Source organism: Camelina sativa, chromosome 14, assembly GCF_000633955.1.
Source record: "Camelina sativa cultivar DH55 chromosome 14, Cs, whole genome shotgun sequence".
In the NCBI taxonomy this organism is placed as follows: domain Eukaryota; kingdom Viridiplantae; phylum Streptophyta; class Magnoliopsida; order Brassicales; family Brassicaceae; genus Camelina; species Camelina sativa.
In genome coordinates, this window is record NC_025698.1 from 24625366 (window position 1) to 24652301 (window position 26936).

The 26936-nt window shown below is 38.5% G+C and overlaps 2 protein-coding genes and 1 pseudogene across 3 annotated transcripts; all 3 read right to left on the reverse strand.

The window, feature by feature from the left end:
• Window positions 543-7059, reverse strand: LOC104742353 (protein argonaute 1-like). 2 transcript variants are annotated; one of them, XM_010463357.2, is made up of 22 exons: window positions 6865-7059; window positions 5629-6335; window positions 5327-5535; window positions 5098-5247; window positions 4873-5006; window positions 4663-4772; window positions 4436-4542; window positions 4205-4343; window positions 4018-4134; window positions 3468-3575; window positions 3299-3370; window positions 3013-3135; window positions 2753-2915; window positions 2404-2663; window positions 2156-2298; window positions 1960-2022; window positions 1810-1873; window positions 1591-1726; window positions 1417-1490; window positions 1234-1328; window positions 1093-1124; window positions 543-996 (listed from the first exon to the last, which is right to left on the reverse strand). In XM_010463357.2, exons 2-22 carry the CDS (start codon window positions 6325-6327, stop codon window positions 785-787), a joined length of 3210 nt encoding a protein of 1069 aa, XP_010461659.1. In that variant the 5' UTR covers window positions 6328-6335; window positions 6865-7059; the 3' UTR covers window positions 543-784. The 2 variants fall into 2 exon arrangements, with proteins under 2 accessions (XP_010461659.1, XP_010461658.1); XM_010463356.2 differs by having other exon boundaries at window positions 4873-5012.
• LOC104742354 (bifunctional D-cysteine desulfhydrase/1-aminocyclopropane-1-carboxylate deaminase, mitochondrial) lies at window positions 21755-24061 on the reverse strand. Its single transcript, XM_010463358.2, has 10 exons — window positions 23866-24061; window positions 23698-23763; window positions 23419-23613; window positions 23223-23333; window positions 23037-23128; window positions 22775-22867; window positions 22630-22687; window positions 22435-22548; window positions 22181-22278; window positions 21755-22052 (listed from the first exon to the last, which is right to left on the reverse strand). Exons 1-10 carry the CDS (start codon window positions 24052-24054, stop codon window positions 21848-21850), a joined length of 1221 nt encoding a protein of 406 aa, XP_010461660.2. The 5' UTR covers window positions 24055-24061; the 3' UTR covers window positions 21755-21847.
• LOC104742355 lies at window positions 24348-25795 on the reverse strand (annotated as a pseudogene).

A 26936-nucleotide genomic window follows, 5' to 3' on the forward strand; every position in this document is an offset into this window, starting at 1 on the left:
CACATACAAAAAAGTCTTGAGTTTTTGAATAAGAAGATTACTTTACCGGAGAGAGATGGTAATTGTGGAAGAGGAAGCTGAGAGGCATCCATGTGTTCTGCCTTCACACCAAAAGTGATTACTTTGCAGGTTAAAGGAAGGAAGAAAAAGGGGAACAGGGGAAGCTCAAGGAAAATTCAAAAACCCCATTTTTCAAATTACAAGGAAGAAAAAGACAAACGCCTGAACCAGAGAGAGATGGATATGAGACATTAATGGGCCAATTTACAATAAATGCTGCAAATATCCGGAAAGGACTCTTTCATCGAGTATAACATACGGAGGCTGAGATTTTGGAGATCTTTTGAATCACAACCAGAAGCATAAAAGAGGCAGTAATATTCGCCTTAAACAAAAAATTTGTAAAACTATAGGCATTTTAAGCACATGCCCTCTTAAAGGCTCTGAACACATGTTATCTCGGAAGCTTATAATACAGTAATACACCATGGTCGATACTACGATCAACATTATAACATATCTTAAATATTTTTAACACACAATTAAAGAAAGGACCAAGTCTGTTTTGAAAAAAGTTTGGTCATTGTCAAACATAGGTACCATAAAGCATCTCATACCCATATAGAAAGAGTGGCAGAACTTGAAATATCCAAAATACTAGGCTTGCGGCAACTTCTCAGTAACAAGTAGAGACAGACATAAGACAAGTCTTAGAAAGCAAACATGATTTTATTCATTACTTAGGGCAAGATAAAATAGATAGATAGGGTAGAGGTGAATCAACTCAGCAGTAGAACATAACACGCTTCACATTCTCTTTAAGTGCTGGGAGTGGCCTCACTGCAGCATTGACATTAGGCCCACGTGTGCTTCTACCACCCATTCCACCTCCACGTGCCATGCTCCCGCTAGCCATCGAGCCACTGTCTGATGTCTCTGGCTCCATGTAGAATCGAGCCCTAAATGCTGCTAGATGTGCATAATATGCAGGGGGCACTACAATATCCGAAAACACCACATTTCTTAATTTTCTCTTCTTTCTATCAAAAAATTAAGATGTCAATAATTAAGGGAGGGAAACACAAAACTCACCAATTGAAACCGAGCGTGTGCATCTTGCATACCTGTCCAAGACAAAGAAAGGTAGGTTTAATGTTGTTAAACTTCTTTTCCTCTTTATCTTAAACACTTGCACAACAACGTATAATATAACAAAGGGTAAAAGATACTTACGTGTAACATAAGTTATTGGTGAGAGATTGAAGTCCATCTGCAGTAAAGTTGTTCTCATCCCAAAGAACGTGATAATGAGCAGGTCGAGAAGTGCCCTGTTCATGGAATTTTGATTTGTTAAGCACTTCCATAAACTCTCACCCACTCACTGGGATTATAACTGTTTGAGATTATGAATTATACCTGAATACCAGCATGACTGCAGAGGTAAAAGTCGAACTCTGTAGGGTGACATATTTTAGAGTCCACAACAGTGCCTAAAATCAACAAAAGGGGGTTAAAACCAATGCAAAAAGGATTTGCAGCTAAATTAAGTAAGTACACGCAAAAATTTACAAAGATCCAAACGTGTCTCACCAGGTAATATATTTCCACTTCTGTCCACCGAATGACGATCATTGTGGTTGTGAGCAAACAGCCTCGTGTGATGGCGCTTTTGCACCACCACAAACGTCACTGGTGGCTGATAACCTGCTTCCAGCGAAGCACATGCCTGAAATGGGTTGAATTAAAGTCAGATTAAAAAGAAAGACAGCCAGCACATAACACAAGCCATATGTTAGAAGTTTCTCTTACCTTGCGGATAGCATCAAGTTCATAGAGCAAAACTTGGTAAAATTGTCCCTCACTGACACCATCCCTGTAGGGAAATACCATATAATACATTTTAGAAGGAAAGATACGAAGTTATATAGTTAAGTAAACGCCATAAGTAGAGTTAATTACCTGTAGAAGATGATCCGTAGCGGTTTATGCCCAGTTGATCTACGGAAGGCTATGAGCAACTCCCTGTTAGAAAGTCAGGGGAAAAAAAAGAGAACAGATCTGTTACTTAAGAGCAAGCTGGAGCTAAAAACCAAGTAGTAGTAGAGTTAAGCTGAGGCTAAAAACAAATTGTGCTTGTCTGAATATCAAGACGTACTTTATCATGCCACCAGTAACTACCCCTTTTTGAGGATCCTTCCACTCTTTGAACAGATCCTGAATGAGCTCCTGCCTATGTGCCTGAGCGCAGACCAATCCAGCATATTTGGTAATTTCAGGCCAATCCTGGGATGCAACAACCTGAAAAACAAATTTAATTGTCAATCAGACAAGCACAATTCAAAAAGGTCAAGGCCAGAAAAGAATATGTTCAAAGAAGTAGAATTTAAAATGAGATCAACTTACAGCAGCAATAGACGGGCTTGAATCCTCTCCAGGGTGAGGATGCGTAACATCAGCACCAAATATAATGGTGGGGCGATCACTGACTAGAGGAATCCGCCTTGATAAAGCATCAACAAGCACTGTATTCCTTCCTCCAACCTTCACATTAATCTTCAACGCAACATTGGCCATGTATTGTTTGCTCATCTTAAAGACATGCTTCGTCAGGCAGCATTGAGAGACAATGCCAAGTTCGGTCTCACATATGCGTTTCAAATCACCTGCAATAGATAATATAAAGGAAAAATGACAATGAAAAGAGTGTAATAAGCAAAAGCAGACAATGAAGCGCATAGAACATGGTACATACCATATAATGATCCATTATTGTCGGGAAGAATGACAATAAGCAGATCAATTTCTTTTCCCTGAGAGAGTTTGGATGTGGCATCATGATATCTAGTCTTCAAGACCTTCTCCACTTGCTCAGGACGAGCACTGACTGGTGGAAGGACTGGTTCCGGATTAAATGCCTGCAGGTAAGAAATAATCAAAATATAGGGTAGGAAAGGTTAATAATAAACAGATCATGTGGTGCTAACTGATTAGGCTGTGCTTTAAAAGACTCACCATGCCAGATATGTAGCACATTTGAGCAAGTTCCTGACAAAACGTACGTGCTAGATTGTCCTGCACTTGCCTAGAAAAGTTGATGCAGATCCAATTATTCACTGTTCCACCATTGATCATTTTCTGCAGAGAAACTCATGGCAGTCAGACAACAGAAAATGGTGTGATAACTTACTTGCAAAAACGAACACGAAGGAAACACTCTCTGAAAGAACTGACAGCATAATTACATAAGCAAATAAGATTCAAGTGCTTAGTTGAAAACCAGGAGCGTTTTCATCTATACCTTATTCATCATATTCCATTGACCAACTTGAGGCAAACAAGTTCCTTCCCTTCCAGACTCGTGATACTTAAGCTGCAGGGGAAAAAAAAGCAGTAAACTCTCGTTGGAACCCTAATTTGAGTAAACAAGAAAGTGTAACAGCAAAAAACAAGAGGAAAGAGTACTATACCCATGGAGGAGGCAGTACACGAGCCTCAACAGATGCCAGAGACGTACTTATTTTGATGCCAAATTCCTGAGCATAGGGATCTTTCTCATAATTGTTGAGTTGTACCGTCTAGCCAATCAAAGAAATGATATTATTTGTTAGAAACAAACAATTGAGTATTCAACAGTAGATGAATACTAAACATTTACATGCTAAAAACTTCGAAGTGATAATCTACACAAAATTTCTCCAGAAAATAGATAAGCAGGCTGCTAAATTAAAAGCACAACTCTGAATATGGAAAATTTGCCTCACTATCTATTATTAGCTAAAGGCATCATCTCAAGCTAAATCACTTGTTTCAAGCAAACACATGCAGACAAGTAAGAAGAAACAGGTGTTAAAATTATTCATTCCTAATGAGATTTTCACCACCAGTTTATATGGGTTTAAAATTAATAGGATGATATGAATTGAAAAAGACACTTAATTCAAACAAACACACGCAACCAAGCAAGAAGACTAGCAAGATAGGCTGGCAATAAGAAACTCAAAAAATAAAGAAGCATACCCGCATGATATCTTTTTCTCGATCTATGGGGCGCTGACAGGTCACCTTAAGCAAAGCAGTGATCTGTCTTTCATTCAATCTTTTCGAATATCGCTGGCCTTCAACAATCTTGCATACCTGTACAACAAGCATTAGAATAGGAAGGATTGGTGATCTAATCAAAGTTGATGATTTGCTTCAATATTACCTCCATCGGTAAGTAATTTGGCCTGTTAGAATTCCCAACTTGTAAGCATGGTAGTTGAGTGTGCTGAATGCGAAAGCCATATGTTTCGTGGAAGTATTCTACAACAGATTTCTGAGTATTTCTTTCATCTACTGGAAATCTGAAAAGGGCAAAAGCAAAAAATATAAATTAATTTCATCTGGTTCGCACCATTCACGAAATAAGAATAACAAAGCTTAAACAAATACGCACGTCAATTCCCGAGTGGCCACAGCAGTCAAGCCAGAAATACGGTACTTCCGACGCATGTTTCCTCGATGAGTCACTTCAACCTTGACACCTCTAAGAGCCTTTTTTATCTGTTGACAGAAGAATATTTGAAATCAATATACAAAAAAAGAATAGATGAATAAAGCTATTCACTTCCTATAGAAAGTGATTAAAAAAAAATTTACCAGAAAATGTCAACTGACTCATACCTTCACGCGATCAGCATCAGATAAAGGGCGAGAAGAAATATCCCGGTTCAGCAAATCACAGACAAAGGTAATCACAGGGGATGCCTCTATAAATGCTGTCGATGACATATCTACATAAGACACAAAATTACAGCACAAATATTAGCTGAAATATTACAAGGAGATCCAGAAATCAAAAATTATTGAATGTAATACAGCATGCCAACGCACCAATATTGAGTGATAAGCCCATCTGTGTGGGACGAATGCTTTGGTAGAATCCACGCCAGCTCTCCAAGCCATCGCCCAATGATTGCTTTCTTCCAATATCTGGGGAATAAAAAGACCGGCCCACCGGAGTATACCTTTTGCTAACATGTTAGCAAAACTAAAACAGCTAAGACTTACAAGAATGGTAGTCACAAAGAAAACATCCTAGGATGAGTAACCAGGTACCTAGAGGTAGGCAGCTCACGAAGAACAATGTCAAGAACCTGCAGAGCTTCTTGTGGGGCATCGGCTTGTTTCCCCTCTAAAAACAATCCTAAGTGATGCAGATCAGCACGTGCAGCTAGCTTGATCACAACTTTGAACTCCCTCTCTCGTCTGTTAAGTAGGGAATACATTATTTATTCTGAGATTCCTTATTAAAAAACAAACAAACAAAAAAATATAAGAAGTTGACCTTTGTCCCCCAGCCCCTTCTTCCTCGTCAAGTAGAGTAATTCTGAACTCTTTAGAGACAAACGGAAGTGGTCCAGCAGTGTACAGACTTTTCCGACCATCATAGGCAGGAAGACGCTTTCCAAGGTGTGATTCACGATATGACTCAACAAGTTGTTTCATGACAGCACGATTAACACCCCTTGATGTAACTTCTGGAGTAATTGTAACCTAACAGAAAGAACACATTTTGTCAGGTTAATCCTTAAAAAGACATTAGAAGTAGGGTAGCTAATGCTAAGGGAACAAGGTACCAAAACTCACATCATACTGGTGCAAATCCTTGTCAGGCAGTTCAGCAAAGAAATGGTTAGCCTTGACAATGCAACGTTTACCACTCTGTCCTTTACCAGGCCTCATTGGAAACTTATAAGCCTTGCTAGAAGAAGGTATAGGCTGGATTGCTTGACTGGGAGCTCCTTGTTCGACAGAGAGCTGTTCAAATTGCTGAGCCAGAACAGTAGGTTCGGGCACCTGGGTAGGACTCACCTCAGACAGTGTAGGCTGAGAAGACACCGCTTGATAAGTAGGTGAGGTAGCTTGATGCAGCTCGGGAACTGATTGTCTCTGTGGCGGTCCAGAAGAAGGTCCGCCTCCACGGCCACCACCATACCCTCCTCGACCTCCTTGATGAGGAGGTCCTCCTCTTCCTCTTCCCTGGTACTCTTGTGGACCACCATACTGTTGTTGTTGTTGGTGGTATTGCTGTTGTGGTGGTTGGCCATATCCACGACCACCACCACCACCACGACCTCCCTGTTGTTGATACTGAGGGTTATAACCCCTTCCACCTTGGTGTTGTCCTCCTCCACCTCCCTGCTGGTGTTGTCCTCCTCCACCTCCCTGCTGGAAACCACCTCGCTGTGAACCACCACGTCCACCACCCGAGACTGGACCAGCTTCACGAGAACCAGAGCCTTCGCCTCCTTCAGATGGAGCATCAGTTCTTCTCTTTCTAACCATAATTTTACCTGTGAAAATAACAAGAAAACAGCGAGTCATATCTAACTTATCCTTGAAAGATAAAAGCAAACATAGAAAACGAAGTAAGAAACAATCAAATACCTGAATCAGAAGAAAGTAGTAAGAAAACAAGCACGAAATTATCAAAGCATCGAAGCCAACACGGAAAAAAAAAACAAAAAAAAACCCTAACTATCTTCGAAGACGAACAATACAAAACCCGCTACAATCAGTGACGTAATCGGAAAAAGAAGTAAGAAAACAAGCACGAAACCTTCAAAAAAAAAGCAAGCAACAAGAAGAAAACCCTAATTATCTTCGAAGACGAACACAATACAAACACACACTATAAACCGCTACGAAGTAAATAGATCAGAAATTACAGGGATCAACGAAGAAGACGAAACTATCAGTGAACTATAACCCCAAAAAGAAGCGCATCCACCCAATCGAGTAAGAGAACAAAAAAAATCAAGTAAACACGCAGATCGAACACAGATTAAGTGAAGAACAAACTCAAACCCACCGCGATTTTACCTGAGAAAGCTACAATCTCTCGCCGGAGAAGCTTAGATTAACCGAGAAAAGTCCGTACAGAAACACCCAACTCTACCTCTCTTTCCTCTCTCTGTGTTCTTCTCTTTTTTTCTCTCAGCTCTCCCCTAACCAAACGAGATAACAAAGAAAAAGTGATTTTTACTGCTGCCACTTTAAATCCCACTTTTCTTTTTTTTTTCGCTCGCGGCGAGCAACACAAGGGTTCTTTGGTGTGAGTCATTTATGATTTTACCCTCGTCCTTAATTAGCTGGCATTTGACGACGTGGCGAGTCAGGGTTGGGTCTTTGTAATGCTGACCCAAAGGTCGTGTTGTGGTCTTTCATCGTTTGTAATGCGCTGCTGACGTGGATTTGCATAATATTTCTTAATTCCAAAAAATAAAATAAAAAGAAGCTTCTCGAAAACAACAAGACGAAATACATTTTTGTCGCTTTATATACCCTAATACATTTGTTTAGTTTTTATACTACTTTATCATTAAGTTACATTTTTACATATTTATCCGATTAAATTAATTCCTTAGTGTAATGCCTTACCTATTGTTGGTGTTGGGTTTCGCTAGTTAGAGACCCACTCGATAAGCCCGCTAAGGAGCAAACGTCGATGCGGACAATTGGGTCTGGCAAAGGCCTAGGAGGAGAGCTCGAGCTCTGGGACGAGGTCAACCCGGAGATGAGGTCGGGATTTTACGGCTGAGATGGTTAGCGAGAATACAGGAGGAGATTCAGGAGGAGTTTCGCTGAGGGTTTAGTTTAAATATCCAGCTTTGTAAAACGATAGAAAAAAAACAAGTAACTTTGAGCAATTTAATACTCGAGATCAAAGAGCTCGCTGCATTCAGCGACTCGCAACTCGTAACTAGTCAGTACCACGGAAACTACAACACAAATTGTGAACGGATGGACGCTTATCTCCGAATTGTTCGGTCGATGGTCGAGCAATTCTCATCATTCGAACTCACCAAAATTCCCCGGGGTGAGAACTCAGCCGCCGACGCCCTCGCCGCGCTGGCTTCCCCCTCCGACCCCTTGGTCAAACGAGTCATACTCGTCAAAGGAATAGACGAACCGAGTATCTCTATCCCCGTTAAGGCTCAAAGCGTCCACCAAGTCGAGGTCGGAGCTGACCTCGACACAGAAGGACCTGAGCAGGAACCTGGCCTGGATGACGAGCTCCTAGACGATCTTGTCTCCGGAGACGAGCAGGAACTGGAAACGGATTGGCGGATCCCGATTCGTAATTACATCGCGAACGGAACCACGCCCAAGGACCGATGGCAAGCGCGTAAGCTCAAGGCTTAGAGCGCAAGATTTTGCATCATCGGTGAAGAGCTGTATAAGCGGTCTATCTCCGGACCTTATCTCAGGTGCGTGCACGGGAACGAAACCCTCAACATCATTAAAGAGGCTCACGAGGGCCCTTGCGGGAATCATTCCGGCGGACGATCATTGGCCCTCAGAATAAAACGGCAGGGGTACTTTTGGCCGACTATGCTTGCGGACTGCGACGAGCACGCCAAAAAGTGTGACCCTTCCCAGCGTCACGCGCCCTTGATCAACCAGCCCGCTGAACTTATGAGCTCGGTCGCCGCTTCCTACCCCTTTATGCGGTGGTCAATGGACGCTATCGGACCCCTCGAGCAGTCGGGAAAGCGGCGCGTTACCAATCTGCTGGTTGTAACCGATTACTTCACTAAATGGATCGAGGCCGAATCCTACCAATCCATTAAGGGGGAACACGTGAAGGATTTCCTCGGAAAAACGTCGTATGCCGACACGGATCCCCTACGAAATCGTAACCAACAACGGAACAAACTTGGTGTCCTCCGCAGTTCAAAAGTTTTGCAACGACTGGGGTATACGGTTACCTCCGTCTACTCCCCGGTATCCCCAAGGAAACGGGCAGGCCGAGGCTGCCAACAAACTAATCCTGCACAGCCTCAACTGCAGCAGAGTCCGGCTGGGACGCTCAGCTCCCCGGGGTACTTTGGGCCACCCAAACTACATTGCGTGGTAGCACAGGCGAAACCGCCTTCTCCCTAGCCTATGGGATCAAAGCCGTAATACCGGTAGAAGTTTCCGTAGGCAGTCTCCGCCGAGCTGTTTTCCCCGAAAACGAGGAGGCGAACAGCGAAGCACTACGCAAAAAGGGAACAAGCCTACGTGAGAGTTCAAAACTACCAAAATGCCATCGCCCGCTTCTATAACTCGAAGATTCGACCTCGACCTTTTGCCGTCGGCGATCGAGTGCTCCATCGAATGTTCGATCACAGAAGGGGGAACACATGATGGATCGAGGCCGAATCCTACCAATCCATTAAGGGGGAACACGTGAAGGATTTCCTCGGAAAAACGTCGTATGCCGACACGGATCCCCTACGAAATCGTAACCAACAACGGAACGAACTTGGTGTCCTCCGCAGTTCAAAAGTTTTGCAATGACTGGGGTATACGGTTACCCCCGTCTACTCCCCGGTATCCCCAAGGAAACGGGCAGGCCGAGGCTGCCAACAAACTAATCCTGCACAGCCTCAACCGCCGCAGAGTCCGGCTGGGACGCTCAGCTCCCCGGGGTACTTTGGGCCACCCAAACTACATTGCGTGGTAGCACAGGCGAAACCGCCTTCTCCCTAGCCTATGGGATCAAAGCCGTAATACCGGTAGAAGTTTCCGTAGGCAGTCTCCGCCGAGCTGTTTTCCCCGAAAACGAGGAGGCGAACAGCGAAGCACTACGCAAAAAGGGAACAAGCCTACGTGAGAGTTCAAAACTACCAAAATGCCATCGCCCGCTTCTATAACTCGAAGATTCGACCTCGACGTTTTGCCGTCGGCGATCGAGTGCTCCATCGAATGTTCGATCACAGAAGGGGGAACACATGATGGATCGAGGCCGAATCCTACCAATCCATTAAGGGGGAACACGTGAAGGATTTCCTCGGAAAAACGTCGTATGCCGACACGGATCCCCTACGAAATCGTAACCAACAACGGAACGAACTTGGTGTCCTCCGCAGTTCAAAAGTTTTGCAATGACTGGGGTATACGGTTACCCCCGTCTACTCCCCGGTATCCCCAAGGAAACGGGCAGGCCGAGGCTGCCAACAAACTAATCCTGCACAGCCTCAACCGCCGCAGAGTCCGGCTGGGACGCTCAGCTCCCCGGGGTACTTTGGGCCACCCAAACTACATTGCGTGGTAGCACAGGCGAAACCGCCTTCTCCCTAGCCTACGGGATCGAAGCCGTAATACCGGTAGAAGTTTCCGTAGGCAGTCTCCGCCGAGCTGTTTTTCCCGAAAACGAGGAGGCGAACAGCGAAGCACTACGCAAAAAGGGAACAAGCCTACGTGAGAGTTCAAAACTACCAAAATGCCATCGCCCGCTTCTATAACTCGAAGATTCGACCTCGACCTTTTGCCGTCGGAGATCGAGTGCTCCATCGAATGTTCGATCACAGAAAGGAGAAAAATGTCGGGAAGATGGGAACCAAATGGGAAGGACCTTTCCGAATCACCGAAATCGTTCGCAATGGCGTGTATCGCCTCGAAGACGAAAGCAACGGTAAAGCCGAGCTCCGACCTTGGACGTCATGAACCTCAAGAAGTACTTTTAATAAGTATCAATAATAACCAAACTACGATTTGGCTTGATCCCTTTACGGGGTACGTAGGCAGCTCGATCTCCCGAGCGCAGCCACCTCTAAAATGTAATTCTCTCCACCCTAAACATTTTGTTACTTCAATGATTGAATGACTCTTGCCAACCCGAATGCAAAGTAAGACACTCCAAAAACAAAGCTCACAAGCACTAAAAACGCCCCTGGGCATCACACGCGAGTCGTAAGTAACCTCGCTACCTGGTCTAGGTCAATCCCGACCTCCCAAACACTATCTGCGACAAATACAGATCTAACGCCACAACTTCATGCGGAAATAAAATTATTCCGCTACCTAATCCGGAACACTTCGAATCCCCCAAGGGTATCCACATTCAGACGACTCGTTCTGATCACTAGCTTTTCAAATTTAACTCAGCGGATCCCCGGCTGGGGACCCTTGTAGCCGATCACCCGCACTTACGCCTTTCGTTAGGCGCGTATTGAACAAGCAAACGAGGAAAGTAAAGCGATGATAAGATTTTATGCATTCTAAGCAAATCCGAAAAAGAAACCAAATTAAACATAAAGGATTTAAAAGCCTTCCCAGGCAAATAAGTCAAGGATAAAAGCCCTCCCGGGCAAATGATTCAAAGTTTAAAAATAAGACAAAAAGGCGCCAGGAACATAAGTCAAATGCCTTTCCCCCTCGCTCAAACCCCCGGATCTGCTGCGGTGCTTGTATTGCTTCCATGCTCGTTCAGACCAAGAGGAACCCCCGTTCCGGCGTCAACTTCCATGGGCGCGATTGATTCCTCCGAAACCTGCGGAAGGTCAAGCTTACTCACCGAGAAGTCCAAAACCGTCAAGGATTTGGACCTAACCGCGAGAACTGCCCGCTGAGTCTTGAGGACCTGCATTTCCTCTGCAACCGACATCCGCCCCTCATCGATCTGCTTGATCAGGAGGAGGTTGGACTCAATCTCATCCAGGTCGCTTTCAACCGATGACTGCTCCTTCTTCCTTTCCCATTTGCTCTTTACGGAGTCCAAAACCGCACGATACTCCCGGGACATCAGCTCTTTGGCTTCGCGAACCGCCAGACGAGTTGCCTCTGCATGCCGCTGTTCATACCCTGCCGCCTTCTCCTTCAGCCATCGGTTCTCTTTCTGCAGGAGGTCCCAGTCTCTTGTTGTCTTCGCCTGAGCATCCTTGGCGGAGGAGAGGTCTACTTCGACGGAAAGGAGCCTGTCTTGAATACTCCTCAAGGACGTGATCTCGTCCTCCAAGCTCGAAACCTTGTTGTTCACAGCTCCCTCCTTTTCATGCGCAGCTTTGAGAGCCGTGGTGAGTTCGTGGACCACCCTCGTCGCGTTCTCGAGCTCAGCAACATGCGGGATGTCCTTCAGCCTCCGCTCATAAAGCGCCACCAGCTTGTTGTCAGCAGCCACAGACTGCGAGCAAACCAGAACAAAGTCAAAAATGAATGTGATGGTCATGTGAAAGGAAAAAGCGAATAGAAATATGCAAGACCCGGCCTGAACAAATGGTCTTTTAAATACGGCTTACCTTCGCGTGAGCCGTCATCGCTTCGATGTACGCCTCTCTTTCAACGAGGTCCTTCACTAGCGGGACCTAGCAGTTGGCGATCTTCAAGTGTCGGAAGAGGGTCGCCATTCCGAGGTGGTCATCCACCGCTGGGGAATCCCGTGAATGGGCAAACCTCCAGAGTAACGGGCGGCTTGACGACGATCCGTTTCCGGAGACAACCGGATCGCCAACGAGGTCCTCTGGGTTACTTCCCACGGGATGGCTCCCGCGGCTCTCACGGCTCCTCGCCTCAGGGACTCAGGGGTTGTCAGTGCGAGCCCTTTTGGGCATCGGGGACGGCTCACCATGAGTCGACTGCGAGCTGACAAGCATGACCTCTTTGGTCGGAGTAGAAGGACCGACCGGGATCGCAGAGGTTTGGTTGACCTCCTCACTGCCTACCCGAGATGGTGTAGGCTGAACAGCACGAAGAGCGGAAGCCAATGCGGCGTCAACATCCCCGGCTCGGACCCTCCAAGGTTGCTGCGATTGCTCCCTGAGCTCGCAAAGAGACGGTTTCCTAACCATGGCTCGAAGGGGGGTGGAAGTCGAGGACGAGCTCAAAATATCTAGTCAAAACCAAAAAAGGGGTGGCACTTAGAATCGTTCTCTTCCTCTTAAAACCTACGGCTAAGGGAATCTCGTTAGTAAGAGAAGGAATGTCACCTCTACGAATGGGGGAATTATCTGCACCTTCGCTCCTAGCTTGATTCGCAAGGGGTGGCGGGGTTTGACGTACAACAGGAACAGTCGGGACCGGAGCAGGAACGTCTCGAGCTATAGGGGCGTTAAATGCTGCTATAATACGGGCTCGCGTGAATGAACTCCACCTAACCTCGCCTGTTCGCAACCTCTCGGTTAATGCTCGGGTCGCCGGTGTACTCAGGGGCTCTTCTGAATCTGCCATGCAACAAAAAAAAAGGGTAGCGACGAAAGCATTAGTACGATAGACGAATGTCATAATCACGGCAACGACGAATAGCGACAGGTGACTAAAAGGTCACTCTAACCAACGCAGACGGCCCATTGGGTCGGGAGACGAGCAAAGTTGTAGTCTCCCACCGACGCTGGGGTAACCCGGAAGTAAAAGTATTTCTCCCTCCACCGCTCATCCTTCCCGGGAAGCGCCTGGATTATCTCCGGGCCGCGGCGGCGGCAGGTGTAGAATGTTCCGGGAAATCCGGAATTGTGCTTGATAAGGTATAATCGAAGGATGTCGTCCACCCCGAGTTCGAGTCCGAGTTCACGGCCTCTAACATATATCCCCATGACGTGTCGAACAAAGTACGGACACATCTGGGGAAACGCCATTCGAAGGCGTTGGAGGATCCGAAAGATAATCCTTGGGATGGGGAACACGAGCCCGCATCTTTTGAAATATGTGGTGTATGCGCAGCAAAACCCTGGAGGAACAGTCTCCGGGGAGAACGGATCTTCGGAACGGAGCACCATCTCCACGTTCGGAGGTACTCCGTGCTTTTGACGAAGATCGGCGAGGTGTTTAGCCAACGTAATCGGTGGGATGTGGTTTCCCTAGAGTTCAAGCGGAGCCATAATAACGTAAATAGAGAAAAAAAGACTGCGAAATCAACTAGCCTAAAAGGACAAGGATGAACGTAGCAAAGAAACGAGAACTAACAAGGCAGAGATTAAGTCTCGGGAAATAATTGAGCAAAGGAGAGTAGAAAAGGAAATTTACCTTGAAGTAGTGGACGAGTGCACGGTTGTGATGAGACGTGTAACTTATGACTTATAAGTCATAATGGTGTTAGTTTACGTAATCCCACGAATTTCTCTCCCTCGATCTGGACCGTTCAAACTTTTCGCCTGCACCGTTGGATCTCATATTCCTTAGGACTTATTTGTCATATTTGCATATATAGTCAAAGATGATTTATACATATATAACCAAAATTAGTTTCGTGAATGCGAAGATGAAATAGGAGTTACAGACAATGGCAAGAGTTATTGATGTATTACACATGTATAGCATTTGTCATGCAAGATGTTTTTCATGCAACAAAATTTGTAAATAAATATACCTATGTAAACAATATTCCTTCGTATTGGTTTGTTTGAGCCAATCTTGTACTTTGTTGTAAAAAAAATGTGTCATTTTGATATAATGCAATTAAAAAAATTATTAAATTTTTTGTTTTATTCTTTACAAATACACTAAAAAAAATTATTTCTAATTAATAAGCTAAAATAATAGGGATAAAAAAGAATTAATCTTTAAAACTGCAATGGCAACACAAATGACATTTTTTTGTAACAAGAAAAAAGTGTCAAAATGAAACTCTTTGTGAAACATAGAAAATATGAATTTACTATAAATTTATTAGATATACTTAATTTTATATAAAAACAAATCATAGAAATATGACATGTGATCATGGAAGTGTGTTACTATTTTCAAAATTTGGAATTGGGGTGGAGTCATCACATGTATTATTTGTCACTTGAATTCAATTTTCTTTTTTTAGTTTAACTTAATACATACTTTGCTTACCTCAATTTAGTCTTATTGTAAATCTCATATTCCTTAGGACTTATTTGTCATATTTACATACATAGTCAAAGATGATTTATACATATATAACCAAAATTAGTTTCGTGTATGCGAAGATGAAATAGGAGTTACAGACAATGGCAAGAGTTATTGATGTATTACACATGTATATAGCATTTGTCAATGCAAGATGTTTTTCATGCAACAAAATTTGTAAATAAATATAGTTTTTTCTAACCGTAAATCTATATCATAGAGAGATTGCTTTGGGAACTAAGAATTATTAATTAATTGAGATGAGTAAATGAGATTTGGTCAGGGTAATTAATATGAATTTACCATTAATTTATTAGATATACTTAATTTTCTAAATGTATTTTAAATATGATATGTGATTTTGTGGATATGATACTTTTTTGATAGTGTTACTATTTTCTAAATTTGAGAATGGGGTGGAGTCATCACATGGTATGATTTGTCCTTTAATACAATTTTCTTTTCTTTTGTTACATACTTTGCTTCTTGACCTCAAATTAGTCTTATTGTAAATATCTATCATATTCCTTAACTAGGACTTATTTGTCTTATTACTTATATAGGTCATGATTGGTAACGACTGTTATTTTTTGCTGTAAAGATTTTGACTTTAAAATTTTAGCTGTAGAAAATTTGGCTATAGATGCTTTGACTGTAGAAACTTTAACTGTTAAAATCTGATTGTTTACCAACAATTTTTAAAAATGTGGTTGTTCTTTTTATTATTCTTATTAAATATTAATAATTATTTAATTATAAATATATTTTATGTCAGAAATTAATTCATATAGCACTTTAATGACAAAATATTTTTTTAATGATAAAATAAAATTTTGAAAAATATAAGTCAATTAAATATGTTATTTTGTTTGAAAACAAACAACTATAAATAGTGTTTTCGGTGATTTTATTAATGATAAATTAAAATTTCACTAAGAAAATTCTGAATTTTCTTTCTTTTTTGGTGACTGATTTTTGGTTGATTATTATGGCCAATATCAATAGTGTATTTCAATTGTTTTGTTTAAATCTTATTCTCTTATTAATGATGAACTAGCTGTAGCTGTTATTTTATTATTATTTATTATTATTATTATTATTATTATTATTATTATTAAATATTAATAATAAATAGATAATATGTCAGAAATTAATTCATATAGCACTTTAATGACAAAATAAATTTTATTAATGATAAAATAAAATTTTGGAAAATATAAGTCATTCAAATATGTGATTTTGTTTGAAAACAAACAACTATAAATAGTGATTTTATAAATAATAAATTAAAATTTCGCTTACAATATTCTGAATTTTCTTTTGTTTTTGGTGATTGATTCTTGATTAATTATTCTCGTAAATATCAATAGTGTTTTTTAATTGTTTTGTTTAAATGTTATTCTTGTATTAATGATGAACTTCATAAACTCTTTTACAATATTATTAGTGATGATGATGATAAAATAAAAATTATTATTGAAATGGATCTTAAAAAAAAGAGAAAAAAAATGAGAATAATTAATTTATAAAAATAAACTATGTAATATATATATGGAGAGCTTTTAAATATAAAAGGGAGAAATAAAGAATGCTTTTAATAGTTTTAAAGCATGAGTTTTGACGCTTTTAAAAAAATACAAAAACAATAAAGAGACAAAAAAAAGTGGCTTTCAAAACTTTAAAAAAATTAAAAGCAAAAAAAGTGTGATTGGCAAAAAAATGGCTCTCAAAGCTTTAAACATTTTAAAATCGTAAAATATGTTACCAATCAAAGCCATAGTCAAAGATAATTTATACATATATAACCAAAATTTGTTATTCGGATATGCGAAGATGAAATAGGAGTTACAAAAAATGTCAAGAGTTATTGATGTATTATACGTGTATGTTACCAATCAAAGCCATAGTCACAGATAATTTATACATATATAACCAAAATCTGTTGTTTGTGTATGCGAAGATGAAATAGGAGTTACAGAAAATGTCAAGAGTTATTGATGTCATGCAACAAAATTTGCAAATAAAGATAACTTTTTCTAACTGTAAATCTATATTATAAAGCGTGGCTTTGGAAACTAAAAATTATTAATTAATTGAGATGAGTAAATATGATTTGGTGGGTGTAATCATATGAATTTACTATAAATTTATTAGATAAACATAATTCTCTAAATTTGTTTTCATAGAAATATGACATGTGATTTCGTAGAAGTGATACTTTTTTACGGTGTTGCTATTTTCTAAATTTGGGAATGGGGTGGAGAGAAGTCTATCACATGAGATGATTTTTCTTGTTACTTAATTTGCTTTTTGACCTCAAATTAGTTTTATTGTAAATATGTATCATGATTATTACTTATGACTTATTTGTCCTATTTACTTACACAATCAAAGATGATTTATACATATATAACCAAAATTAGTTGTTCCTGTGTGCGAATATGAAATAGGAGTTACGGACAATGTCACGAGTTATTGACGTATTACACGTGATATATAACTTTTGTCATGCCACAAAATTTGCCGATAAATAGAGTTTTTTCTAACCGTAAATTTATACCGTTAAAAAGTTGCTTTGGAAACTAAAAATTATTAATTATTTGGCTGTTAAAAGAAAAAATATTAATTAATTGAGATGAGTAAATGAGAATTTGTGGGGACAATTATTATGAATTTACTATAAAGTATGTAGATGTACTTAATTCTCTAAATTTGTTTCATTGAAATATGACATGTGATTTCGTGGAAGTGATATTTTTTTACAGTATTACTATTTTTCTAAACTTGGAAATGAGGTGGAGTCATCACATGGTATGATTGGTCTGTTAAAAACAATTTTCGTTTCTTTAATTTAACTTGTTACATACTTTGCTACTTGGCTTCAAACTAGTCTAATTGTAAATTTGTATCATATTGATTTGGAGTCTGGGTTGAAAATTAATTTTATTACTGAAAAATGTTTGAACAAAGATTATTATAAATAAAGTTCTAATTAAAATTCTTAGTTTCCTTTGTAAGCCATTAACCAATGGTTAAATACTATACAATGATATGGAGAGAAAAAAAAATTGTAAATGTTTGGTTTGATTGATAACTATACCACTCCGGTATGAGATATACACGATTTGATAATTATTAATCATAAAACCATTGCTAAAAATGATATTTTCTTTTTAATTTTTACTATTAATTTGTAACACACTTTATAGTGATTTATATTAATTTGCCCACAGGACAATCAACTGAAGCAATTGATTAGGACATCAAAAAAATTAGGGGCATTTTTTATTAAATTTTTTATAATACTTTTATATATATCTAAAGGCCTTTACAAATATGTAGGTTAATGTTTATATTATTTATCGTTTTTTAGCCACTATAAAATTGTACATATTTGTGTTATAATATCTGGTACTTAGATTCTTAATTATTTGATATTGAATTTCCAATTATTCTAGTTCTACATTTCAGTTCCTCATCTATTATGGCACAATAATCACAAGAAGAAAAAAAATCATTTGTTTCTCAGCTTTGTATCGCTTACCGTTCTTTTTATCCGTATAAAAATAATCTTTTAACTAATTTAACTTTGTGTAATCGGTAGTATACACTAGATTCTTCTTAGGTTCTGATTGGTAACAACATTTAAACGAGACGATTGAAAAATTTTCAGCGGTTGTAAAAAAGATAGTTAAAAAATAGGCGGTTAGAAAAGATGGAAGAAAAAAGTAGTTAAGTTAAAGTGAGTGGTTAAGTAATAGTTTTGATTGGTAACAAGCGGTTGAAATGTTGAATAGTAAACAAGTTATTATAAAGGGAAAACGTCCTATTTTCCCACAAAAACTATTGTATCGTATCACATAGAGCCCAAACTTTAACCTCGTTTTAAATATCTCCTAACAAATGCCTCCCAACCTGTATCTCTTTATATTGAAAGTTGGCATCTATTTCTCCATAAATGTAGGTATAATCGGTTTATAAACTAAACCAAATATCAAACCGTAAATTTGGTTTGGCTGTTAAATTAAACCTGATCCAATTCGTAAAACAATCCGACCCGGTATCTATTTCTACTTCACCCGAATAATTCGTGTAGTATGAACTATGAAGATCGTGTAGTGTAGAGCTAGATGATATCCACTTAAATAATCTAGTTCTGATCTCCTTATGAATCAAGTTCAGAGGGGTAAATGATTTTATTATGTCGTTCAAACCAAATCAAAAGCAAAACAAAAAAATAATGAAATAAATATATATATATCAAATCTAAACAAAAAAAACACAATTGAAACCAAAATTTCAGATTGTCCTAAACCTAATTAAAGCGTAATCTTCCCAAATTTCTTAGAAACCATTACACAACAGCTAAAAAACACGATTGAACCAAAATCAGATTGACGAATCTATGTAAACAATACCCAGGCTGTCTCGCAAACATAGATCTGCTGCACACACCTCATTTTCCATCTCTTCAAGCTTTCTTCGATGATACGTCGTGCGTCTGTCTCCGCCATCTCCGGAGATGATTCACCACATGTGGCTTCAATGGCCGAGACCTTCCGATCTGGTATCACTCTTCTCGATGTTGGAATTTATAAATGTTTGAACTTTGAACTAGTGTGGTCTCAAATGAAATTAAGGTTTTGGGAATTGAAGAATCTGAGTGAAGAAGAGGATATTGTGAGATTGCGTGAGAGATAAGAGGTAGAAAGAAAAAGAAAAGGAAAAGCGATGCCGATGAGCTTTTCCTAGATTTTTATCTTGCAATTTTCTTTTTATCCCAAGGAACTTGAATCGGCATGCCGATGAGCTTGCAAAAAAAGCTTTATCTCTCTCTCTCTTGTATAACTATTTAATTTAATATAAGAGCGTCTGTTTGATAAAAAAAAAAAAAAAGGAAAAGCGATGTCCTATTGTTTCAGAGGAAAGATATTGATTTGGTTTGGCTTGAAATCTGGTTTGTTGTTCTAATTGGTTTAATATCGGTTTAGTATTGTATTTTGATGGTTAATGGTTGTTTGGTAAAACCTATACCGATGGTTGTGGGTAATTTAGATAAGAACTATGATTTTGGAGATATTTAGCAATAAAACTTTTGATGCATGAAGATGTAGGTTGAAAGGCATTTGTTTGGAGATATCTAAGACGAGTTTAAAGTTCAGACTCTATCTGATATGATACAACAGTTCTCGTGGGGAAATATGACATTTTCCCTATTATAAAAGGTAATATTTAAATAAATTAAAATATGAAAACATTTTAAAAAAAAAATTATTTATATTTTTATAAAATCCTTTAGAAAATCATATATATGAATATTATTTTTTTAAATTTAAATAATTTTAAAAAAATCCAACCACCTCGTTTGCAAACGAATCGCCTTGTTTTTGGGAGGGTTGGCAACCACTCATTTTCCCCCTTCCAACCATTCTCTTCAACCATCTTTTCCAACCACCTATTTCAATGGCTTTTTCTAATTGCCATATTGATTGGTAAATTTCAAGACGGCTCGTTTGCAAACGAGGCGGTTGAAGGTTCGTTACCAATCAAACTCTCAGTCATTGGATATTTTACAATTCCCAGTTATATTTTAGAGTTATGCCATCAAATGTAGTTTACATTTATCTTCTAGTCATATAGATGGCACATTTACACACACGCGCAAATGAAAAAAACATTCGATTGTCTGAACATATCATTTCTCAACATAAAGTCAAATTACTTTGACCTCCGGTCAAAAAAAAATTAATGGACAGCGAAATGACAACGTGTGGGACTCATCAGACTATGTTAAAAGGTCAATGGATGCATTGATGATTAGTTTTAAGTTTTAACCATTGGGGGGGGGGGCAATATGAATTGACTGTTACATAACACTCTTTCGTTTTCACAGCCATGTAATGTAAATGACCTGCGATTTCAAAGGTTTGATAAATTTTTCTAATTTTGGGAATGTGGTGGGAAGTCATCACGTGGTATGATTTGTTTGTTTAGTAAGTGTATTCAAATTTACTTTCTTTTTCTCCTTCTATCTAATTTGATTTGACGGCTCTTTGAGTTTTCACTGGTGACTTTGTTCTTTACCTCAAATTGGTGTACTCAACAGAAAGCTACTTGATAGAGAACCATTTGAATTCTTATCATTTTTTTGGTAATTTGAGTTCTTTCATATACGGACGATACATCAGGTTGACACGACGATTGATATCAATGAAAATTGAATAATTACAAAAATGCTGGTGTTTCATATAAAACAATAATGATACTATGGACTATTTAGATAAATAGTTTGAAATAATTTCAACAAACATATTTCTTTTGTTTTCAGACAAAAGTTTCATTTATAGGACCCATTAAATATTATTATTATTAGTTTGGTATGAGTAGAAGATATCAAAGATACAGAGGAAACGATAAGATTGATGTAGATCAATGTTAGTACTTAGTACTACAGTACATATTGATTTACATAGGTCTTCCATGTGTTCATTGCGCGATCTTATGAATTTTACATCTTCTTGTACTCCTACCATATTTTAATTTGCATAAAGCATATTATTGCAAAAAAATATATATATATGAGTTTGAAAAATTTACTTGGGTAGATGCGAATATTGCTGTTAAGCCTGTTATGAATGAAAGGAAGAAAAAAGAAAACATCAATGATTATAAATGTCAATTTCAGCCATGTGCATTGCTCTACTGAATTTAACTTTTACTTTGGAGAATTGAAATATCCAAATAAATACGACTAGTAAGAAAATGAATAATAAAAATTTGTTTGCTCAGACTCTGTTTTGGACCCTAAAGTGGTGGTTGCAACCATCTCTCAATCACTCGCAAATTTACACTTAGTAGGATTAGTACATACAGAGTACTTCAAGATGTCTGGATCTTTATAAAATCTGACTAACATCAAAAGCAAATGCAGTGGGGTTGGAACATGAACTAGAACCTTAGACCTGACCATTGGCTCTGGTCAAGTGGTTAGGATCTTCCTCTGTTTCAATTTCCTTTAAAAAGCTATAGAAAGAGTGGCCACACCAATTTATGTATCGTAATCTTCGAGCCATTTACTACATGAGAATAGAAAACCAATTTATTTATCGTAATCTTCGAGCCATTTACTACATGAGAATAGAAAACAGAAATTAGTTTTTATTCACTGCCAAATGCACAGTATAATCTGTCTCATCTTCATAGGAATATTACAAATCAGAATTCTGTTTTGCTAGAACATTTTTCCAACACCATCTTTTCTTGGTACGGATTCTGAAACATCCATCCGGCACCAATTACCCATCAGAGACGCCATTTGATCAACCTTATCATACAACCCAAGAAGCCCACCTGTGTGTATGAACAATATCTTCCTTCCCTCCCAGTTTTTGGGATTCTTGGTCATCTCGTTTATCAAACCATACACAGCTTTCCCACTAGATAAACACTCGAAAACCCAAATGTTAATCTCACTTATATAATACGATGCTACTTTGAGAGATTCAAGGGCTAATGACGACCATAAACATTAATAGGAACAAGGAAAAACTAGGATAGAACATACCTGTAAACAGGATCAAGAATAACACCAGTTGAACTTGCTACTTCTTTTACAAACTTAAGCTCCTCTGACGTGTTCATGGCATATCCTTTTCCTTTGGCCTGCAAAAAGAACTTAAAAATCAAAAGCCGAACCTGTGTACTGTAAGAGAAAAAGCTTGTATCAAAACTTTCCACTTAGTGGTGTTTGCTAAGGAGCCAAGAGAAATCGCCAATGCGAAATAGACAACACGTAAACAGGGAAGCCATGACACTCACATTGTGGATGTTAACAATATCACGAGAGTTAACACCAGCGTGAATTCCATCCAGAAGGCCTTGGACAAAGTCATAGAAGTAATCAGGATCATCGCAAACCGAGAAAGCATGAACCTGTACAATGAATGAAACTCAACTGATCAGCCATCAGTCAACTTCACTATGAGCGATGCACCTAAAACTGAAAGGATCTACCTTGGCTTTTAAAGCTCCCAACCAAGACCCCAATGAGATACCAGCAATTGTACCACCACTAGCAATCCAAAAGAAAACAAAGATGAGAGTGAAGCAAACAAAAGTAACGGATTAGAAAAATTCACGAGGGAAGCAAAAGCAGAACCTGCCACATGCTACCACAATATCATCAAATTTCAGGCCATCAGGTCTACTTTTCAGCTGCTCCTCAATTTCCCTTGCTGCTTCGATATAACCCCTAGACGATCAGTTCAAGGGAAATCAGCATTAAAAGAGAGCTCAATCCTGCCTCGTCAAGCAATTGAGCAATGCCTATTCAATCTAAAACAAGTGCTTAAAACTACACACATGTTACAGCACTTAGCAAGAACTAAAATAGTTTCTAATGAGAGAACACACACTCTCACCAAGTTCCCAAAGAGTTTGATCCACCAACCGGAATAACATAAGGTTTTTTCCCTTCCTTTTCCAGTTTCTCTTTCAGAGAATTAGTAAGAGCCTATCATTACCATCACCAAGAACAAGTTTTTTGATCAGGCTAAGTCATTTTCGTGATTCTTAGTAAGTAAAAACTTAACGCAAAGGACTTTAACCTCACTCCCAATAGAGGAATACTCTTCCTTAGAGATAAGATGAACATTAGCTCCAACGAGACGCTCAACCAATAGATTCCCAACCAAACCAGGATCATCATCAGCAAGAAGCTGCAAAAACACAAACACACACACACATAAACAAACAGAGATTATATCGGAATCGTAAGGTGAAAAAAATCAGAAGCTAGAAGACCTTGGAAGTACGGAGAATAAGATGAGAACTGAGATTAAGATAGTTAGATGCGGTGGCTGTAGCACGGCAATGATTGCTCTGAATACCGCCGATAGTGATTACGGTATCGGCGTGTTGTTCAACAGCTTCAGCCATTAAGAATTCGAGTTTTCGGACTTTGTTTCCACTCAATTCCATGCCGGTGTAATCATCGCGCTGCCAAATTTTTATTTTAAAAACGTTAGGAAGAAGAGAGAAAAACAAAAAAAAAGAGAGTCGCGTAGGTAGGAGAAGAGAGACCTTGATCCAGAGTTCGGTGCCGTTAGGAAGACCAGGAAGATTCCATCGATGGATCGGAGTAGGAAGCTGAAGAATAATAATAAGAAGATAGATGATCAGTGAAAGTAATGGAGAATTGGAAAAAGAAAAAAAAAAACATAGAGAGGAGGAGGATGAAATTAAACGTACGTGAGCGAGGGAGAAGGTGTGGGAAGGAATCGGACGAAGATGAGAAGACCAAGAAGGAGGAGAGTAAGGTCTTTTAGTGAGAAATTCCGCCATTGATGGTACGGATGTTGTTGCAGACATTATTGATCTCACACTCGCAAGCTCCACCTTTACTCTTGAGACTGTCGACAAGAGTCCTCTCATCACCATTCATCGCTTCTTTTCTTCGTTTGACTCTTCTTCCATTGTTTCTCTTTTAATGGGCCTTGGCCCATTCAGCTTTAGATTTACATTCGATTCGGGTCGGGTCGGTCGGGTTTGGATAGCTCGTTTCGGGAAGGTAACGAAAAAACTCATTTCTCTTAATTGAAAATCTATATAAATACACTTTAATTATTTTTTTATATGATGTGAATACATGTAAATAGTTTTCCTATTATGTTATATAAATATTTAAAAGAAAACTTCAAAAACCAAAATTAAATACAAAACATTATGTCTATATCTTATTATTATTTTTGTTGAACAATAGCATTATCTTATTATCTTAGGCATGATTTTGATGACAAAATAAATTCCAGATATTACAATATTGAACAAACACCCAAGAAAAATGCCAAAAAAAGGAAAAATGAACACTAGAAACATTAATAACTTGAAAGTTGAGAAGATATAATCTTCAAACTGATAATTAAAGGATTCAAACCAAATCTCAGTAGAAACATTCGATACTAAGCTCCTTGTTACCTTTTGGAAGTTCCTTTAGTTTGGAAACTGCCAACTCTATATCTTTCTTCTTTTTAGTAAACGATGTTGTCTTGATCATCATCTTCTTCAGTACTGTCTTTTGCATCACCAAACGTGAAGCTAGTGCAAACTCTTCTTTATTTGAACCACTGAAATTGTACATCCATACAGTATCCACGCGAAAATCAGCGTTGGGAAACGGTTCTACCTTCTCCTAGAAATTATATTGTGCTCCACAGTTAGAAGAATTTCCTTCTTCCCCAAGAAGATTGTTATTCTATATATATATAACAAGTTAAAATGTTGTATTGGATCTTATAGTATAACAAAACGGTTAAATAGAAAAAATTAAGATCAAAACATCCAATGAAAACCGAAGCATAAAAGTGAGATATACCTCAAATGATATTTCAAGTTCTATCATTTTTTCAGTCCACAATCCTAACATTTTCCTTAGCACCTCGACTTCTTGCGGATTCTTCAAATTTACATTCACAGATAAAGATGCAGGTCTTGTTACATAGTTGACAGGACCTGTCAACATCCAATTGCTTTCGTTCTCCTGAGATCCAAATTTATAATTAACAAGCATGTGAAATTAATATATATAGTATATATATATATATCCAAGTGTAGTTTCTTGTACCTGAGTGGAACTTGAGATATTGATGCTGGTATGAGGAAAGATTTGTCCTGCAACCCAATAATTTCTACGAAAAGGGAGTCTAGGAATTTCGAGAATGACGTTATCAATATCACAGAAGATAAATTCTATGGAGAGCATATCAAGATGAGGTGCACACACTTCAATGCCATCAATTTGGTTGCAAGACATGAACAAAATTCTTAAATTTTCGTGATCAATGATCTTCAGATGACCACTTGGATTGTTGAAAAAGATTTGTAGGATAAGAACCTCGAGGGAGGAGCAAGAGGAGATGACTTTGTTGAATACACTAACCTCACCAAAGATCTGATGAAGTTCAAGGTGCTTGAGATTCTTACAATTATTAAAGGCGTGTGCATCCTTTAATATGTATTGATATAGCGAGACTGTTGTTAGGTATGGATGGTAAAATGTATTTGGGGACAACTTGAGCACATTGGATTCAAACGTTGGTAGGAGACGACCATTAAAATTTCCAAGGATAAGTTTTTTGGTTTTCTTTATACTAGTCAGTATTTGGATCCAAGAATCAAGCATCCCATCTTCCAATTGGTATGAGTAATGATATACTATGAAAGTTTCTAAATGGGCATTGTGATTATTTATAACCTGAAATGCAAAAATGATTAAGAACTAAATGATGACAAACACTTATTAAAAAAAAGAAGTCTATTAACATATGCAATAGATATTGAATTCTATATAGAAAAAGATTTAAGATTTGTTGTCTAAAATATCTGTATAACTCTCATAATTTTATTATCGTGGTAAACAAACTCATGTTTTTGGTAAATATTCTCATTAAGATGGTGGCTCTGTGATGCACATCAATTGTTAAATCCATTAGATTGAATGACATAAACAACGTAATTTTGTGTATGCATGTATTTATTCCATGTGGAAGAAGACATGAGATCATGCTTTTCTAGATTATTTCTCACTACAATAATAATACGACGTTGTCATTATATACACACACACTCGGATCTATAGGTCATAAGTTTTTTTTTCAAATATCTTTGACAGAAAAAAGATTCTAGGTGTCACAATGTTTCATGCAAAATACCGTTATATGTTATTTAAAAAATAATAATTCTGGCTGTTTAAATTTTCAGTTATTTGGGCGCAAATTTTCCCCCGGTAATTAACTATCATCCTTATAGGTCTTATCTTGATTATTTTTCAGTGGATTATCCATAATTTATACATACAAATCTCTATGATTTCACATTCGTATGTATAACATTTATTGAAATTGGGTTCAAAAGGTTGTAGATATTCGATTTTCATTTTCATCCATTGTTTAAATAAAAAATGATTGAAAATTGTATGATATATTATTGAGAGAGATATAAAAAGAACCTTGGTTATCAATTTAGCAGCACGATCTAATAGCTCTGGAAGAACAATCCCATTGATGGTGATGATCTTTCGCATGTCGAAGCAAAGATTTGACATTTGGTTCCACGTATTCTCCCATCGTTTGGACAAAACACATGTCTTTATCGCTTCTTCAGTGGTCAATTCTGATAAGATCTTGAGCAACAAATCGTCAGGAAGCTTACATATTTGATCAGCACGATCAGGTGCATCGATACCGACTCTTTTGTTTGGTAATATAGAGGATGTGTTTTGTGAGAGAGACATGAATGAAACAGAGAGAATGTTCTTGACTCAT

Coding starts and splice junctions, on each gene's coding strand:
- LOC104742353 (XM_010463356.2), bottom strand. CDS start 6,327: ATGGTTAGAAAGAGAAGAACTGATGCTCCATCTGAAGGAGGCGAAGGC. Junction 3,576..4,017: donor GAGAAAAAGATATCATGCGG/GTATGCTTCTTT, acceptor TTGATTGGCTAG/ACGGTACAACTCAACAATTA. Junction 1,491..1,590: donor AAGTGGAAATATATTACCTG/GTGAGACACGTT, acceptor TGTTGATTTTAG/GCACTGTTGTGGACTCTAAA.
- LOC104742354 (XM_010463358.2), bottom strand. CDS start 24,054: ATGGTGATGAGAGGACTCTTGTCGACAGTCTCAAGAGTAAAGGTGGAG. Junction 23,614..23,697: donor GCACCGAACTCTGGATCAAG/GTCTCTCTTCTC, acceptor AAAATTTGGCAG/CGCGATGATTACACCGGCAT. Junction 22,868..23,036: donor TCAAACTCTTTGGGAACTTG/GTGAGAGTGTGT, acceptor CTGATCGTCTAG/GGGTTATATCGAAGCAGCAA.